This window comes from Vitis riparia, chromosome 17 (assembly GCF_004353265.1).
Source record: "Vitis riparia cultivar Riparia Gloire de Montpellier isolate 1030 chromosome 17, EGFV_Vit.rip_1.0, whole genome shotgun sequence".
Classification (NCBI taxonomy): domain Eukaryota; kingdom Viridiplantae; phylum Streptophyta; class Magnoliopsida; order Vitales; family Vitaceae; genus Vitis; species Vitis riparia.
In genome coordinates, this window is record NC_048447.1 from 11,316,678 (window position 1) to 11,333,467 (window position 16,790).

A 16,790-nucleotide genomic window follows, 5' to 3' on the forward strand; every position below is an offset into this window, starting at 1 on the left:
TCCGGGTAGCTGTGATGGGTACCCGACTTTTTTTTATAATGCTTCCGATATTCTTTGTGTGTTACGTCAATGTGAAAGTGGCAATTCACATGGCCAAATTGTCAACGCTCAACTTTGGAAAAAAATGGAAGGTTCATCATTCATTGAATCATTAGTCGTTATGGAGTGTGCAGGTTTCCTAATTGTTGCTTGTAAGAAATGAGAACCACCATGATGCAATTTTTAGCGTGCTCATGAAGTTTTCTTTAAAAGAGAGATTCTGAATGTTTCTACCAAAGGTCTCATAAACATTCGTACTCATAGCCAAAACATTCACAACCCTCACCATTTGCTGTTTTAAGATATCAGGTAGTAACCATAATCACACCTTCATTCTCACTTCATATTCAGTGATAACAAATACCCATCCAGGTTTTTGACAGAAAAACAAAAAAAACAAAAAAAAAAAAACGTTTTCTCTATACAGGTCCCACCATTGCAACATGGCGGCGGTTAACTCTTCTTTTTTTTCTCTCTCTCGTCTTCAATTTTACTTGAAAGAAAGGAATTCAATGACATGGGAAAATATTACTGTACTAAGTAATGGATTATTAGAGTTGAATCAACTTTACTGAGGGTATGGAGAGATGGACTTTTATAGGGTAATCTGCTTCCACCAGTATTCACTCAACTCTAAGTGCTTCCATTATGCAATCCTCAAGCAACTGCTCTATTACCCAACGCATATCTGCAACAAGATAAGCCGCCTTCGACTTTCCTTCATTATATCGGGGCTTCTTCATTGTCTGCTGAAAATGACTCAAACCTTACGTTCCAACTATCATGCAGCAGTTCTCATCAACAATAGTAAGACTCCGTGACGTAGCTAGGTGGAATAAGGCTGGAATTGAAACTTACACTTCCATGGTTATATACTTATTTGTAATTTGTCAGTCACGGCTAGGCAGTCTCGTGAGCATTCCTTGAAATTCTATTTGACGAGACTTCTGAAATATCCCTTGAATCACTGGGAATCTCGGCCAATGGATTCACAACAAATCCACCACCACCCTGGAGCCGAAACCTTAGGTTCTCCGACTTGAATGTTCCAGCATTGTCATTCTTTCCAGCTATGTAGCGCATGGCAGTGCCTGATTGAGTGGCATGAGAAGGAGAAAACCTTGATGTTGATCCCCGGCCTTCTGTTTTCCTCCAAAACTTGGAGCTCAGAAAATCAGCACCAGGTAGCATGCAGCATGTGGCTCCTGCAGTGTCTGTGCTTGACATCCTTCTGTTTGACACAGCCAAGTCAAATGAGATCTCGTCCAATGCGAGCTCTAGGCCATGAACACGCGTCTCCAGAGATCTCAATCCATTCTGGGAGCTTCCCATGAATTTCTAAATATAAGAAGAGAATGAGAAAAAAAAGTGCAAAAAAGATTTCATCAAAATGCACCATTACTTGAATCATCAGGATAGATATGTACAGTATCTACAAGCTCTGAATGCAAGGTATCAACCACCCTTTAAAACCAAGTTATCATCCAAACTCCAGATAAGAAAGCAGCTGTACAAGTAATAAGCATTCCTAGGAACACTGGCCATGAAATTTGTCCCGGATATTGGCAGTTAACTAGTTATATCCAGTGCTAACTTCAAGAATGCTACAATAGAAGACTCAAGAGCAGAAAATTGAGAGAAAACATGCAAACTAGTATCACAGAGTGATAGTTCATAACTTGCAAGTTGCAAGTAGCAATCTGAAAATCTTGATAATTTTTATAGAGACATGCAAGTTCAGTTTGCAAGTATTACAGCATTTAAGACAGTAAAGAAAAGGTGTTCTTGACCATGATTTCAATTCATGTTGTTCCATGAAAGGTGTTCTTGATCATCATGAAACACTAAGCTGATTAAGCTAATCTTAGACAGGAGCTAATCACAGGCAATTTACTAATGCCATCAACCAGGAACATAGTGAGTACTGAGTTCAATAATTAACACCTCCAATTAACTTGGCACATGGTAGTAGTTAAATAGAAATCTAAATGAATAAACAGATACTATAGCTCAATCTAGTAGAAGCAAAATTTTCAAGAATTGTGAGCATACCTGGAGGAGATCTAGCAGACTGGATTGCTGGTTTTCAATCTGAACAAGCTGCTTACGGATCAGAGATAGATCCTCACCCTCTTTATGGTTTCTATGCGGAACCTCAGTAGTGTTACTCACTTCAACAGTAGTCTCAGAATTCTCCTCTTGATATGGAACCACACGAGATCCAGACCTGAATCCACCAAACTTATTCATCATGTCATCTGAATTCTTAGTGAAGAGGACTCGCCTTGTTTCTGGCTTTGTGAACCTATTTTTCTCATTCTCCCCTCTTTCTGGAGCTTTCTCATCTTTCTTCTTAAGGCCATCCTCACGAATCCTCATGGCAGAGGGAGCATGAGGAGCAGTAACTTCCACTTTCAAATCAGAAGGCTTCTTACGCTCCAGCTTCCGGAACATTGCTGAACCTGATTTATCTACAGGACCTCTCCTCCTCACAGTGGTTGCAGATGAACTATTGAGCTGAGGCGATATACTGGTTGGAATGGATTTCTTCCTCATCAGAGGCACTTCAGAGCCACCAGTGCAAGAATTTCTGGACTCAAGTGGGTAGCGCCCATCACTTGCATTCTCTGTACCCACAACAGACCAAAGGGCAGAAAATGGAAATAAAGTAAACAAATATTAGACAAGTGCCACAGATTCCAAGTAATCCGAACATAAGATGGAGGTCATCTCTCATAGTTTTGATAGAAAAAAAAATTGATATCACAGATGAGATTCATCACTGAGATCATAAAATTAATTATCATGATATCATCAAATATTTGCAGACCATGACCTTGATTGAAGACTTTTCCAGCCTACCTTCCTCCCAAAACTTAATAAGGAATTCATTTTCCAATGTTTCAAAGAACCGCACAATTGTTATCAATGACCTGATTACAGTTTGATGCTAAAGAAACTACATTAATCTGAGGGTTTTGTAGTTCAATACTTTTCCCAGACACCAAAAACTTTTGTAACATTGAATCTAAATGACGAAGATGGAAAAATAAATTATGCAACAGAACTAAACATCTAAGTCTCTCCCTAATTGCAAGTGAAATCAAGATCTTCAAAGCAAAACAATGGGCATATCATTCTTTTACCTTTGGAAGATGATTGTGATTGCGGCGGTGGCGAGACATCATTGGAAACATCAGGAATCTCCTTCCAAGCTCCCAACATCTGATTCATAGTATCTCTCACAGCCTTCACCTGCAAGTCCAGCACATAATCAATACACATTTCAAAACAAAAAGTAAACTGCCACCAACAACTACAACAAAACCTTGTCGAATCTTCGAGCCTCAAATGTCTTCAGACAAGAAGACTTGAACTCCGACAACATATCTCTCTCCATCACAGCCAGCTTCACAAGAACCTCTGCCGCCGCCTTCCTTGCCGCCCAGTCCTCACTGCTCAAAAATCCCACCGCACAAGGCACCAAATTCTTCACCACATTGTAACTCGTCGCACCACCGGCTTCCACAATGCTTCCAATTAGAGTCAAAACCGCCGGCTTCGCTTTGAAGCTATCACACTTCAGGAGCTTCTCGATCCTCGGCAACAGCCTTCGCAACAGTGCAGGATCCGGATCCGGCGCAGCGTCGATCGCCGAAGCGAGGCACAACGAGGCGCCGATCTGCGCGTTGTGATCCTGCTCAGTGAATAGAGTTTCAGCGAGCGGCTTAACAATGGAGGAGAACGGAGGTTTGGTGATGTGAGAGGACATGGCGGAGATGGCATTGATGCATGTGGATCGGACGGCGGAGTCGGGGTCACGGAGTCGGCGGATAAGGTTAGAGAGCATTTTCGAGAGGAAGGGTGACAGGGCATCCCCGTGGGTCTCAGAGAGGATTCCGAGGAGTCTGACGCATTGTTTGCGGACCGGAGACTTGTCGGAGGGGTCGGTCTGGTGAATGCATGATAGAAACGGCGGGAGCAGGTCCTGAGTGAGGGTTCGAGCAATGGACTCGAGCTCCGTGGCGGCGATGGACTGGGTATCCCGGTCGGAAAGCTTGGTGAGGCAGGTGAAAACCCGGTGTTTCAGGTTCTGAGGCGACGATTGCTTGGGCTGATCCATCGTCGGAGCCTCGAGATCAGTCAGATTCCAGTAGCGGCGTTGCACTGGGGGTGACACTCTTAGGGCTCCGACGGCGGTAGTGGTGGAGGCGCTGGAGGAATCACCGGCGGCATTGCCGGAGAATTACAGCAGTTAGTGGTTGGCCGGTGTGTTGCCCTGTTGTCTGCGTGTCAGCAGGGTGCTTTGTTCCCTCTTTTAAACTAACCGACTCTCCGCTTGAGAGTAATCAGAGATCAAACAAAACGACGTCGTTTCAACCAACTCTGTCTTAGGCAAGGCACGGTGATGGCTGCATATACCCATTTTGCTCCTCCCTTAATTTCTATTTTAGAATTTAAAATATTTTTAATTTATTTTTGTATTTTCAAAAATGTTTTAAATATAAATATACTGCTTCATATTTAAGTACTCTCCATATTCGATATAATTATAATTTTTAAAATAGTGAAAACAATTAAAAAAATATTATTTATGTTATGTTTGATCTCAAAAGTATTAAAAAAAGAAAAAATATAAAAAAAAATTATTTTTTATATTTAACTATACTATAAAAAATATTTACAAAAATAAAATATAATTTAAATTAGTTAAAATTTTATGTATTTTAAAATTATTTAATATTTATATTAAGAGTTAAAATAAATAAAATGAATTTAAAATAAAAATAAAAATAATATATTAATTTTTATTTTTTTTTCATTTTATTTTTTTTATATTTCTCTTCAAATTTTTCAGAACCAAATATAACTTTAAAAATATCTTGTTTCATATTTTTAAAAATAAAAAACTATTTTGTATTTTTAAGAACTAAAAATTACTTTCGATTTTCCCAAACATATTTTCTTTTTTTATTTTTTTCCCGAAACATATGAAAATGCTTTCCATATCCATTTTTTGGATTAGAATTTATGACCTCGCTATTACCATAAGATACCCATATGGTCCTGAAGTAATTATTGAGGCTTAGAGCACGCGGATAATTACATGTATGCCAGATGACACTCAACCCTTTACGGCTTTACCCCCAAATTAATCCATCACGTGACCCATGCCACCTACAATTATGCTACCACCACTCCATCCAATAATTAAAGTTCATTTTTTTCCCTCTATTAGGGATGGTGCTTTGCCCCTAGTCAATGTTCTATTAGCCTCGAACTTAACTCATTACGACGTTAGGCAGGCGTGCAAGTAAAATCTAAAAAATTGATTTAAAACAATTAAATCAATTATATTATTTCAGTTCTCAATAATAGAAAAACCAGTTAAATTTGAGAATTTTAAAAATTCGATAAAAACCAAACATGATCGACATCCTAAAATTTATATATAATTATTTGATATTTGATAAATTCTTTTTTATATTAGATTTAATTCTTTTTTTTAATTTTATGATCAAATTAATTTTAAATGTATTTAATATATTTTCAACGTCAAATCCAAGTTTGTTTCAATTAATTTTAAAAACAAACTAAACTTATTGTTTAATATGAACTCAAATTAATGGATGGGCTCAAAATAAACACAAATTTACAATTGGATTAATGATTAAAAAATATCATTAAGTTAGGGTGAAATTGATCCATCAAAGCTTAACCAAATCGACCTCAAATGACTTGATTTGATTCCATTTTTTACTCTAAATCTAATGGGTTCGATTCATTTTTTACACAAAAACTAATTGAATTGATCTTATTTACACCCCTCGCATTAAGTAACACGTTAATTCGATCATCTCACATTACTACATGTGTAAAACACCAATTCCCAATATTTGATTCGAAAGTATTACTATCGAATATTTTATTTTATTCTTATATCTCTTTTCATTGTCGTACATTTCATTTGAATATCGGAAACCTAATCAAATAATGTGTTGGTTGTGACGGATGCAATTGTTCGGTTGCAACTACTACTCAAATGTGGGTCTCAAGTCTCAACTTCCCCACCATCCAAACAGGCCTTTAAGCAAAATTCAGACTTTCCCAAGCGTTTCAATTCTGCTCCCTCTTTTTGGTTAGAAATGATGCCAAAGTTGGTGAGTTGGTGGAAGGATGTTATGATTTCAGTTCAATACCAATCATTCAAGAAACAAATCCCTAAAAACTAACCCCATCATTATTACAATTAAACCTCTTATTTATTGGAAATAAAAATAAATACAGTTATTTTTCCATTTATTTTCTTTGCCCAAACAAAGAATTTGTTATTGGGTCACTATTTTGTTAGTTGAATGGGATCAAGACAAGAAAATATAACTAAAATTTTCGGGAAGTATTTTTGGAATCGAATTCCTATAAACATTAAGGTTGGAAGAAGTACATGACATAATCATCAATTTTGTCTAAACCTCACCGACAAAAAGAGGTGGCCAAAAGAAAATGATGGAAAAAGAAATGAGAACCGAAGAAAGGCAACCACCAGTATGATAACACCCATGCGTGAGAAGCCTTTGGAGTTTTCAGTATCTGCCCATGTACTAATTAACATGCTCTTTTTAGGTAAGAATTCACAAAACCTTCGACCCATTGAATGATTCATACTTACCATTGAGTCTAACAGTAGATCCCTTTTTCCCTCTTTCTTTTATTTTTTAAACTTTTTATGTTTTGTTTGGTTGTCGGGAAAATGTGAAGAAAGGGAAACAAAAAGAAAAGTGAAAAGAAAGAAAAAGTGAAAAATAGATTTAAAGTTAATAAATTATTTTTATATGTTATTTATAATTATTTCACTTTTTTTAATTCTTTGATATGAATATTAAATAATTTGAAAATATATAAATTTTTAATTAATTTTAATTATATAAATATCGATAAATAAATGTTCAAAAAATTAAAAATAATTTTTTTATTCCAATTTAGATCTATGTACTAAATTTATGACATCACCAAATGCATAAGATAGTTTTTATAATTTTTAGAAATCCTTTTTAGGTTGGTGAAGTACATAAAAATAGAGAAAAAAAAATCATAATATATTATTAACTTTTTACAACTTATATTTTTTTTAATTTAATTTTTTTCTCAAAATATGCATGTAAAATTATCTATTTTTTCCTTTGTACTTAGAAACATCTTTATCTATGTTTCTATTTATTGTATCTCTCTTCACACCCCTTTTTCTTATTTATTTAATAACACCCCAAAATTTTCTATTTGAGTATTTTTAATAAAAATCTTTCTAACTTCCAAAAAAAAAAAATTCACAAATGTGTCAACATCTTTCTCATGGAAATCATTTTCAACTTATGTGACAAGTTATTGTAGATGAAGGTAACACCAAATTAATCTTTTTCAACTTATGTGACAAGTTATTGTAGAAGAAGGTAACACCAAATTAATCTTTTTAAATTATGACTTGACTTGAAAATGATAATTTTTTAAATATAAGGTGAAGTCAAAGTTATAATAATGTATGACGTATGATAAAAGATGTGATATTATATTCTATCTTATATTTGATTGATGATGAGATAAAAGATAAATCATCTTATTACTTATCATATCCTATGTTTATCATATCTTATATTCAACCAAATATGGAATACGTTAAATGGTTTGATATATTATCCAACTTTTTTTTTAATATATCATGTTCATAAAATATGTTTATAATATATAAACCGTATTTTTAATAAAAGCAAATATAGAAAACAAAAAATTGTTTTTAGAAAATAAATTATCACGAAAGGCCCAAAAATTCCATATATAAGTGAAATACCAAGTATATATATAGCGTCAGTCTTGTATTTCATTTATATATGAAATATCATTATATTACTTTGAAAACAATTTTTAAAAACACCATCTGACATACCCGAAAATTCCAAAATATTTCTTAAATCAAACATAATAAAAAAAAAAAATTCAAAGAAACCTCCTTTTTATTACTTTTTTTTATAACTTTATATAAAAATATATTGTGAATTATAGAAGGAAATTCTTAAAATAAGGGAATTAAAAATTGTTAATATTTTCCTGCTTCTATGCATGGAATTATTTATAGGTACAAATTTCTGTCCATTATGGGCTTGATTTTGCCATCTCATTGATTATTCCTTTAATAAGGTGAGAATAAATATGCACATCCAACTCATCTCAAAATGACTTAGATAAAAACTTCTTATGAAAGTCCTTTTTTAACTTATATGATAAAGCTGAATTTAATACCAAAATTAGCCCTTTAAACTTGAGAGCACAAACCATTTATCTAACTTCTAATTAAAGTAAAAAATATAAAAAATATATATAAAAAAAAATTTCTTTGGATACGAATTTAATCAATGGAGGGTCACTGATAGAGAGACCTCTGAACCTAAACGATGATGTGGTCAAATGTTGAATGCCAATTCAATAGCAATAGGACCCATGTGAGGAGACCCCCCCACATGGGGGCAGAGAAGGGCATGTGGCACGCCCAATGGGTCCGCCCATATCTAATGTTGACTCCACCCCCTCAAAACGCATGCCTCCAAAATCTCCATGTTCTTTGAACCAAAGCCCATGTGCCACCGCCCTCTCTTGAATTCAGTGAGACACACTGCATCAATCAATCCAAGTTCTAAAGTTTAATTCATCATATAGTTTCAGAAATGAATGTTTCTAATTTAGGAGGCACCCTCATATCATAAAGACATTCCTTGGGTCGATGCCTTCGTCATCTCGTCTTTTATTGAAACCCCCAAATCCAATAATGGGATCGACGACCAGTTTGTTGGGATGGTCTGATCAACAATTGCAATTTTTTCCTTTTTCTCTAAGTAAGCAAGCAAATGATCAGGTGTCCATATGTTTTTGTTTTTATTTTTCTGTTTTGATTTTATTTGTTTCTAACTTCTTGTAATGTTCTTCAATTGTTTCCTAACTGTAGAATGACTTAACCCATTCAACAATACTAAAAAAAGAAACATGCTTTGTAATTAAATAGTTTTTTCTATTATCGTACTTTAGGTTTTAAGTCACTATTATTTGCTTGCGTTTTAGGTTTTAATCCTTTTATTATTGGGCTAATTTCACTCACCTCCATTAAGGCTTTAGTTAAATGCAACTATCACACATTGATTTGAAAATTCGTCAAGTATCTCACTTATTTTAACTTAGGGGAGAGGTGAATGAAAATATCGAATAAAAAAGATAGATGAGACATTTGATGGGTGCCAATGAAGATTCGAGTCACCTTATTTTTCTTATTCGCATGATTTAGTATATTTATATGTAGATTGAGTCTATCCACGTGGTTGGTATTTCTAGTAGATTCCACTTTTTACAAAATGTTTTATTGACTTTTTGAATACCAATCTATTAGTAGTCTTATTTACACATCTTGAATTTGCCTTTTTATTAGATTCTATGTATTATGGTATGTCTTCCGTTTAGGATACATCCAATTAGGTAAAGTGAATTATCTCGTACCAATAAGGACCAGGTGTATTTAACTAAAAGAAAATCTCAAGCAGATCAATGAAATTAACTCTTTATTATATCATTTTTATTTTGGATCAAAATTAATGATGTGTGAATTTTTTAAAATAATAATAACCCTAAAGGAAGGAGGTGGAGGAGGAGGAGAAGGAGAATGGCATATAGACAACTTCAATGATAACCAATGGGAACAAACATACCCACAATTTTCTATTATATAAACCTTGAGCTAGCCCACCCACAAGTACTTTTCCTCTTTGCTTCTCTTTTTATCTTCCACCTCAATGGACAGGGTGACTTAGAATTAAAGAAAATATTTCCACTATTTCTATGATTGAGAACAATGGGTCCCTCTAGGGCAAAAATGTCACTGTCACTAGTGGTGGACCCTCAACTTTCCATTGATTTTTATTTTTTAATTTTTTTCTTTTAGCCATGACTTTTGTGTTTCATGTTATTAATAATGGTAGATGGCATTGCATTTTATTGTATGATCACCCACATGCAAGCAGCAAATCATTCATGTATTGGCCTTTGGTTTCTTCCCCTTTGAGGGCTGGTTCTTAACATTTTTATAGACTTGTTTTTTCATAATAAGCCAAAATCTTATGTTGAGATTTAAGTTTTTTAAATTTGAATTTTTGATGTAATAGTGCTAAGCTTCCTTCTCAATCCTCTTTGGGTCACTTTTCATGGGTTGATAAATCATAATCATATTTAAGGAATCCAACCGCCACATGTCATCTGCCAATTGGGAAAATATTTCTAATAAAATTTTATGAATATGAGATGGAAAATATTTTAATCCAAAACATAATTCAAAGGAAGCATGGTAAAGAAAAAGATTTAAAATTTTGTAGCATATTAGGTGAATAGAATCAACCTCACCCACCACTCTAAACCTTTCAAATGCAGGTAGCAAGTAGGGTTTTGGCCCCCTGATCAAGTTGATTTTGCGTGCCTAGACATAATTCACATGAAAATTTTACAAAAATTTTCATTCTTTAGTGGGTGTTTTTGTTAATTGTCTTCTAACTGTAAGTTAATTAAAAAGCCAATTTTTTTTATATTAAAAATAAGAAATTAGATAAGAATGTTTGAATAGGTCACGCTTCTTATTGAAGTTCTATTTTAACTTATATAAAAAACAATTTCATATTTAATGAAACTTTTATAATATCAATGTTATCTTTTAAAAAAACAATGATGTTATCTTCATTTTCAATTTCTACCTAAAGCAAAAAAACAAGAATATATCCCTAATGAGACAAACTCCGATGAAAAATGGCATAGCCTAATAATACTACTAAGGGACTAATGGTTCAACAACTCATCATTTCCTCATGTATGATAGAAAACAAAAGGGCATTTTGGGGACTAAGATATTGCCAATGATGCTTTGTTCAACTGGGTGAAATACATGCATCAAGTTTCAACAAATATGAAGGGGACACAATTTACACTAGCAAGAGTAGAGATGGGTAACTTATACTATATATAGCATCTGTTCAGCCATGGTTTTTAGTACATTTTTTGACATTTTCCTATACAAAGTGAGTTTGGGTGAGGATCACCTACTACTTGTTGGGCATAGTACTATTTCATCTGCAAAATTTACTATAAGAATGAAGTTTGCAGAGACTATATAGCAAACTGTGTTGTCGGTTGCCTAGCAGAAGTTGAAATGGAAAGGTGAACCTGAGATGGGGACAGGTTCATTCAATTTTATAGGAGATCTTAGGTCCTTTTTTTTGCATTTAAAGTATTTCAAATCTTTTCAACAAAGAGGGCTTGTTTTGGCCCACAATGTCTGGGGCCATTAAGCTCACAACCACCAAAACTTCAAGCTGAAAGAGGGACTAGAGCTCATTAAAGTATTCAATTGATTGCTGAGGAATATACTGAGAAACTTACCCAAAAGTTGGCCTCACTGGATACTCAACAATGTCCATGGAAAATGATCTGATCATCCCTGCAGAACAGTGGAAAGAATGGCATTTATAGCTCAGAATAACCATTTAAAATCATCTGCAACAACACTCTAGTTCACCACCAAAAGACCATAGAGTTCAAGAAATGGTGCACAAACACATACAGATGAATAAGATAAGAGACCAAGAAATTAGTGATGTAATGTCATGAGAAAATGCCAACTTTAGCCTATCTGAAATTTATCTTTATCAAATAGTGTCCCTGTTATGTTGTTAAGAAACAAAACAACAGTTTTTGCTTACCAAATACCATCTAGAAGGTAAAATTTCCATCTTTCTTTCTCAGGTAGGTAAGCAGGGGGTGCCAGTGGAACCAGCTGCCAGAAGGGTGTGAGACAAAATATCATTTCAGTTTATACAGCTCAACCACTAACAAGCATATGCCAATTCATAGTCCATCTTGCTTGTAATCCAAAATAACTCTGCTTTCAGCTCATTGTCATGAATTTACCTCATATTTACTCAAATGAACTGTTTCTGAAATTGCTGAAGCTTTGTTTTACCCTTCTATTGCAATGCAGTTTTGGGAACATCCAGAATTCGTAAAAACCTAGTCAATTGGGTTCTCCTTCATAAGGCATTTCAGAGAACCAAACTAAAGGATAAGAGAAATCAGACCCATTCTTGTATAATCCCTGGCTAATTATTCATCTTAGTTTGCTTTTTCGGTCAATGTTTGAGAGATTTTCTCAGTTCAAACAGAGTTTATTACAAATTCAATACAATCATGGAGCCTAACATGTTGTACTCCCTACATAGGAAAAAATGAGTTCAATTTATCAAAATGCCAAATGCCCTTTAGCTTCAAACAAGGATTGAAAAAAAAAACAGACAAAAACTGATTAAAACATCCTAATCATTTGCCACAAACACCATTCTCTAATAGGAACAAAAATTATAATAGGCCATATGCAGATGGTTACACAAGATTCTGGTGCAAAATAATTAGTATCCATAGTTGAGGTTAATACCATGAAGGATTGATAGAAAAAACTAAAAGCAAAACCTCTAATGTACTTGTGAATATACTCTCCTTTAAGGTACTATTGTCCTCCTTCATACATGTTTATGAAAATTACTTGAGCAAGTTCAACCTCAAAACCCCATCAAAGCAACTTCATAATCCAGCAAGGACATAAGCTTGCAGCCTGTTCTGAAAAGGAAACCATGACACCATATTGATTACAAAGCTGAAAATGCAGCCTTGATGAGCAGAAAGGACACATATTGTATAATCTTGATTGATGCTTCAGTTTTCTTTGGAAGTTTGAGTTTTGCCAACATCATACTATTCTTACAAAGGCATTGTTAATATGTACATTAGATAGCGTTTCATGCAATTTATCTAAGATTAGAGTTCATTTGAAAATATATAAGAATTGTGTCATGAAGCAGGAAGAGAATAATTGACAGCAAATTCTATCTTAAGTACAATCAACCAGATGAAGAGCGCCTAACAGTGCATTCCTAGCAAGCTGCATCTTGTGCAACTAAGATGTAAAATATACAAAGAAAATTTTTTATTACAAGATCCCTCTGGTGAATAGCAACTCCTGGAAATGTTAATGCTTGCAAAATATGCCAATCCATAGTCTGTATATAATGTTCTTGATGAAAATTATGAAACAAATACCCATAAACAATATTGAATGAAACAAATCGGGAGTTATAAGTGGGGTTTGCCTGCAGATGGCATGCCCCAGAAGGCCAGGGATGAGGTAAAGCAATCATGATCCAAGGTTAACATGTTGTGGACGTAATCCCATGAATGGGCATTTTGACAAAGAGTGGTTTTTTGGGGAATTCCATAGAACACCTTCAATGCACAAATATAGCCTATACTTTTGTACATAAATCAGTCATTGTTCATTGAAGATCAGCTCAATTTGATGACTGCAGCATTTGATTTTGATCAAAATTTGTCATAAGAGTTGACAGTGAAAAACTTCATAAGAGAATGGGAGAAAGAAGAACCTCTAAAATGAATACATTTTTTACCAATGGTTGTCTTCTTACAGAGCAAAATAGATAAAGAAATGCATCCATGGTGATTTCAGAAAAATTGAAAATTGAAGATTGACTTCAAATTTGTGAATGATGCTTTCAACAAAGTGGCCAAATATCTTCTTGGCCTACATTGCTTCACACATTTAAATGTTAAAAATCAATTTTTGAAGATATATCATGTGTTCATGTTTATGATCAAATAGTGAATTACTGAGAGAAACGGGTTAGAGTTATTGACTCAAAAGATTTGCATGCAAAACCATAGACTCCAATCTTGGAACAAAGTAGCTCAAATCTCGTACATGATCATGGTTTTGCAAGAGCATCTTTGAGTTGATCATCACTATTGATGTAGGAGACATTTAATGCACATTGAACACATGACTCAAAGCGGGAGCATGACCTTCCCCTTCCCCATTTGTCATATCCAAGGACATTCCATAATTGAACAATCCTACTCTGCCAAAGCTCAGGGTTTTGGGCTCTGCAAGATGTTTAAGATAATAGCTTCCAAGGAACTTAGCAAAGTCTCTTTCTGTCTTATCAGCTTGGACATGGACTAAAACTGAAATGCCTGCAAGGAGTGTGATGTGGAGGTTTCAGAGGATTCCAATCTAGTACCAGGATTCATTACCTTGCAGTAAGTACGTCATATATCATTGCTGAAAATCTCCTTTACCAATTATGTTCTGCACAATTCACAGACAATTATTGGAATGAGGAAGAGATTAATGGAACAAGAGAAACAACATTAAGAAATTGAATAGTTCACAAGACTCTGACAAGAATTGGAGAAGTTAGGGATCAAATATCAAGATCTCATCGATCTGTGGTACTTTTATTAACAAATTACTTAATTGTTAAGCAAAGAAGGGGATGAAGTTGTTAGCAATGAATGTTGTATTCATGCAACTTGCTTCACAATAAAATGAACAAAGATAACAGTGATGCAGGAAGAGTATTGCTACTACCTTTAACTGGTATATGATGGCAACCCTTGTATTCAGCAATCTTACAATGGATGAGAGGAAAATCCCTTCCTCAGTATCAGAAAATTTGCAGATTTCCATTTCTTCCCAGAGGTTTAGCTTCCATTCCATTACAATGGAGCTACATCTGACTCTAACCCAACTACCCAGGTCATGTAGAATTCCAAGTTTATGAAACTACAAAAGGTAGGATATGAGAACATAGTTCTCTGAAAACCAGAAGTATGAAGTCATTGAAGTGTTATTGAACCCAAAATGGAGCAGACACACTGTTTTGTGAGTGCATATTTCTTATTAGAAGGGAGTCAAGAGAATTCCATCCAACTGCAACCAGGTATTTGGAAAATGTCTTCTCCTTTCTGATCTTTCTCAATCTCTTGACATCATCCAACCTCTCACCAGAGACATAAATATTGCAAGGAAGAAAACAATAACCAGTTGTATCAGGCTCCAATTCAAAGAAATGCTGAGTTGCAATCTCCCCAAGATCAGCATTGTTATGCAACCTGCAAGCAAAAAGCAAAGCTCCCCAAACCCCAGCATGAGGCTGCATAGGCATATTCTTTATTAGCTCAAGTGCTTCTTGTAGCCATCCTGCCCTGCCAAAAAGATCAACCATGATTCCATAATGATCAACCAAAGGCACAAGATTATACTTCTTCATGGTGGTAAAGCAATGGTAGCCTTCTTCAACCAAACCAGAATGGTTATAGGTGGTTAATAGCCCTGTGAACATAATTAAATTTGGGCAAATCTGGGCATCTACCATCTTATCAAACAACTTGATTGCATCAATAGCTTTACCATTTATGCCACACCCCAAGATCATTGCAGTATAAGCGACCAAATCCTTCTTCCTCAAACCATGGAACAATTCATATGCCTTGTCAATGCTTCCACACTAAGCATACAAGTCAAGTAAAGCAGTGGCCAAACGACCATCCATTTCAATTCCAAGTCTTCTCATATATGACTCAATCCAGGGCCCAAATCTGAAGTCTCCAAATTGAGAACATGGAGATATAACACTAGCCAAAGTCATCTCATCTGGCTGAACATTTACATTTGGATGGAGCATCATGTTAAATAGCTTAAGAGCCTCCTTCAGTTTGCTATTTTGAGCATAGCAAGCTATTACGGCATTAAACAAGAGCAGATCCTTCCCACCGACCTGATCAAATAGTTCACACGCAGAATCAACATCCCCACATTTCGAGTACCCAGAAATCATGGTCATCCAAGAAGCACTATTTCTCTGCGGCATTGCATCAAAAAAAGCTTCTAGCAGATTCTAGATCCCCAAACTCCACATACCCATTAATCATCGCATTCCAAGAAGCAAAATTCCTCTCGGGCATTTGTTGAAACAAGGATGACGCCTTCTCCAAATCCCCTGATCTGGCATATCACGAAAACATGGAATTCCACGAAATAACATCTTTCTGCGGAATCTCATCAAACACCCTCTGAGCCACCGCTAAATCCCCAGACTTCAGACACCCTGCTAACATCGAATGCCAGCCGTTTCATCAAACATCTTGCTTGAAATCTCCATATCACCCAGTTTGCAGTCAAAATCCACCAGAGCTGTCTCCATATAAATCCCGTCACCACCACCACAAAACCCAAATTTCTGAACCTGACCATGAATGGAAAGCACGCCCATTCTGTACACAATTCTATCACACGCCTTCAGAGCAGAAGACAGAGCAAATGTGGTGGGACACAGTCCCCACCTCTTCATTTGAACCAAAAGAGCAAAAGCCCCTTTGAATTGGCCATGCTGAGTGAAGAAGCGAATTGTGCAAGCCCATGAGAAGGAGTCTGGAGACTTGGAATGGTGGAGGATTGAATGGACATAGTGAGCGATAGTTGCAGAACAGTTTGAGGCAGAGAGGATGATTTGGCGGACCAAGATTGGCTCAAGGTGACTGAAACCATGGACCAATGATGTGGTAACTATATTGTTTTTAATTAATAAGAATTTCTATCTGTTTTTTGACTGGGAAAAAAAATAATAATTAAAAAAATAATAATTATATATATATATATATATATATATATATATATATATATATATATATATATAAAATAAAATAAAATGAACCCGCCTAAAAGTGCTCAAGAAAGGATAAGATAGGGAGATGGGCACTGACACCCCAAGTCGTCCATGTGACGACTATTTTTAACGTATCGATTGGATACATAGAATTACAAAATT

The 16,790-nt window shown here is 35.1% G+C and overlaps 1 protein-coding gene and 1 long non-coding RNA gene across 3 annotated transcripts; both read right to left on the reverse strand.

Annotated features, from left to right (window-relative positions):
- Positions 1-349: 349 nt before the first annotated feature.
- On the reverse strand, positions 350-4,344 carry LOC117904317 (TORTIFOLIA1-like protein 3). The gene is made up of 4 exons (XM_034816863.1): positions 3,368-4,344; positions 3,186-3,294; positions 2,092-2,666; positions 350-1,377 (listed from the first exon to the last, which is right to left on the reverse strand). The coding sequence occupies exons 1-4, from the start codon at positions 4,160-4,162 to the stop codon at positions 940-942; spliced, it is 1,917 nt and encodes a 638-aa protein (XP_034672754.1). The 5' UTR covers positions 4,163-4,344; the 3' UTR covers positions 350-939.
- A 4,129-nt stretch (positions 4,345-8,473) lies between these two features.
- Positions 8,474-16,501, reverse strand: LOC117934494. 2 transcript variants are annotated; one of them, XR_004654493.1, is made up of 3 exons: positions 14,552-16,501; positions 11,497-14,269; positions 8,474-8,701 (listed from the first exon to the last, which is right to left on the reverse strand). It is a non-coding gene; the product is annotated as an uncharacterized LOC117934494 (long non-coding RNA). The 2 variants fall into 2 exon arrangements; XR_004654494.1 differs by lacking the exon at positions 8,474-8,701 and having other exon boundaries at positions 11,046-14,269.
- Positions 16,502-16,790: the final 289 nt, after the last annotated feature.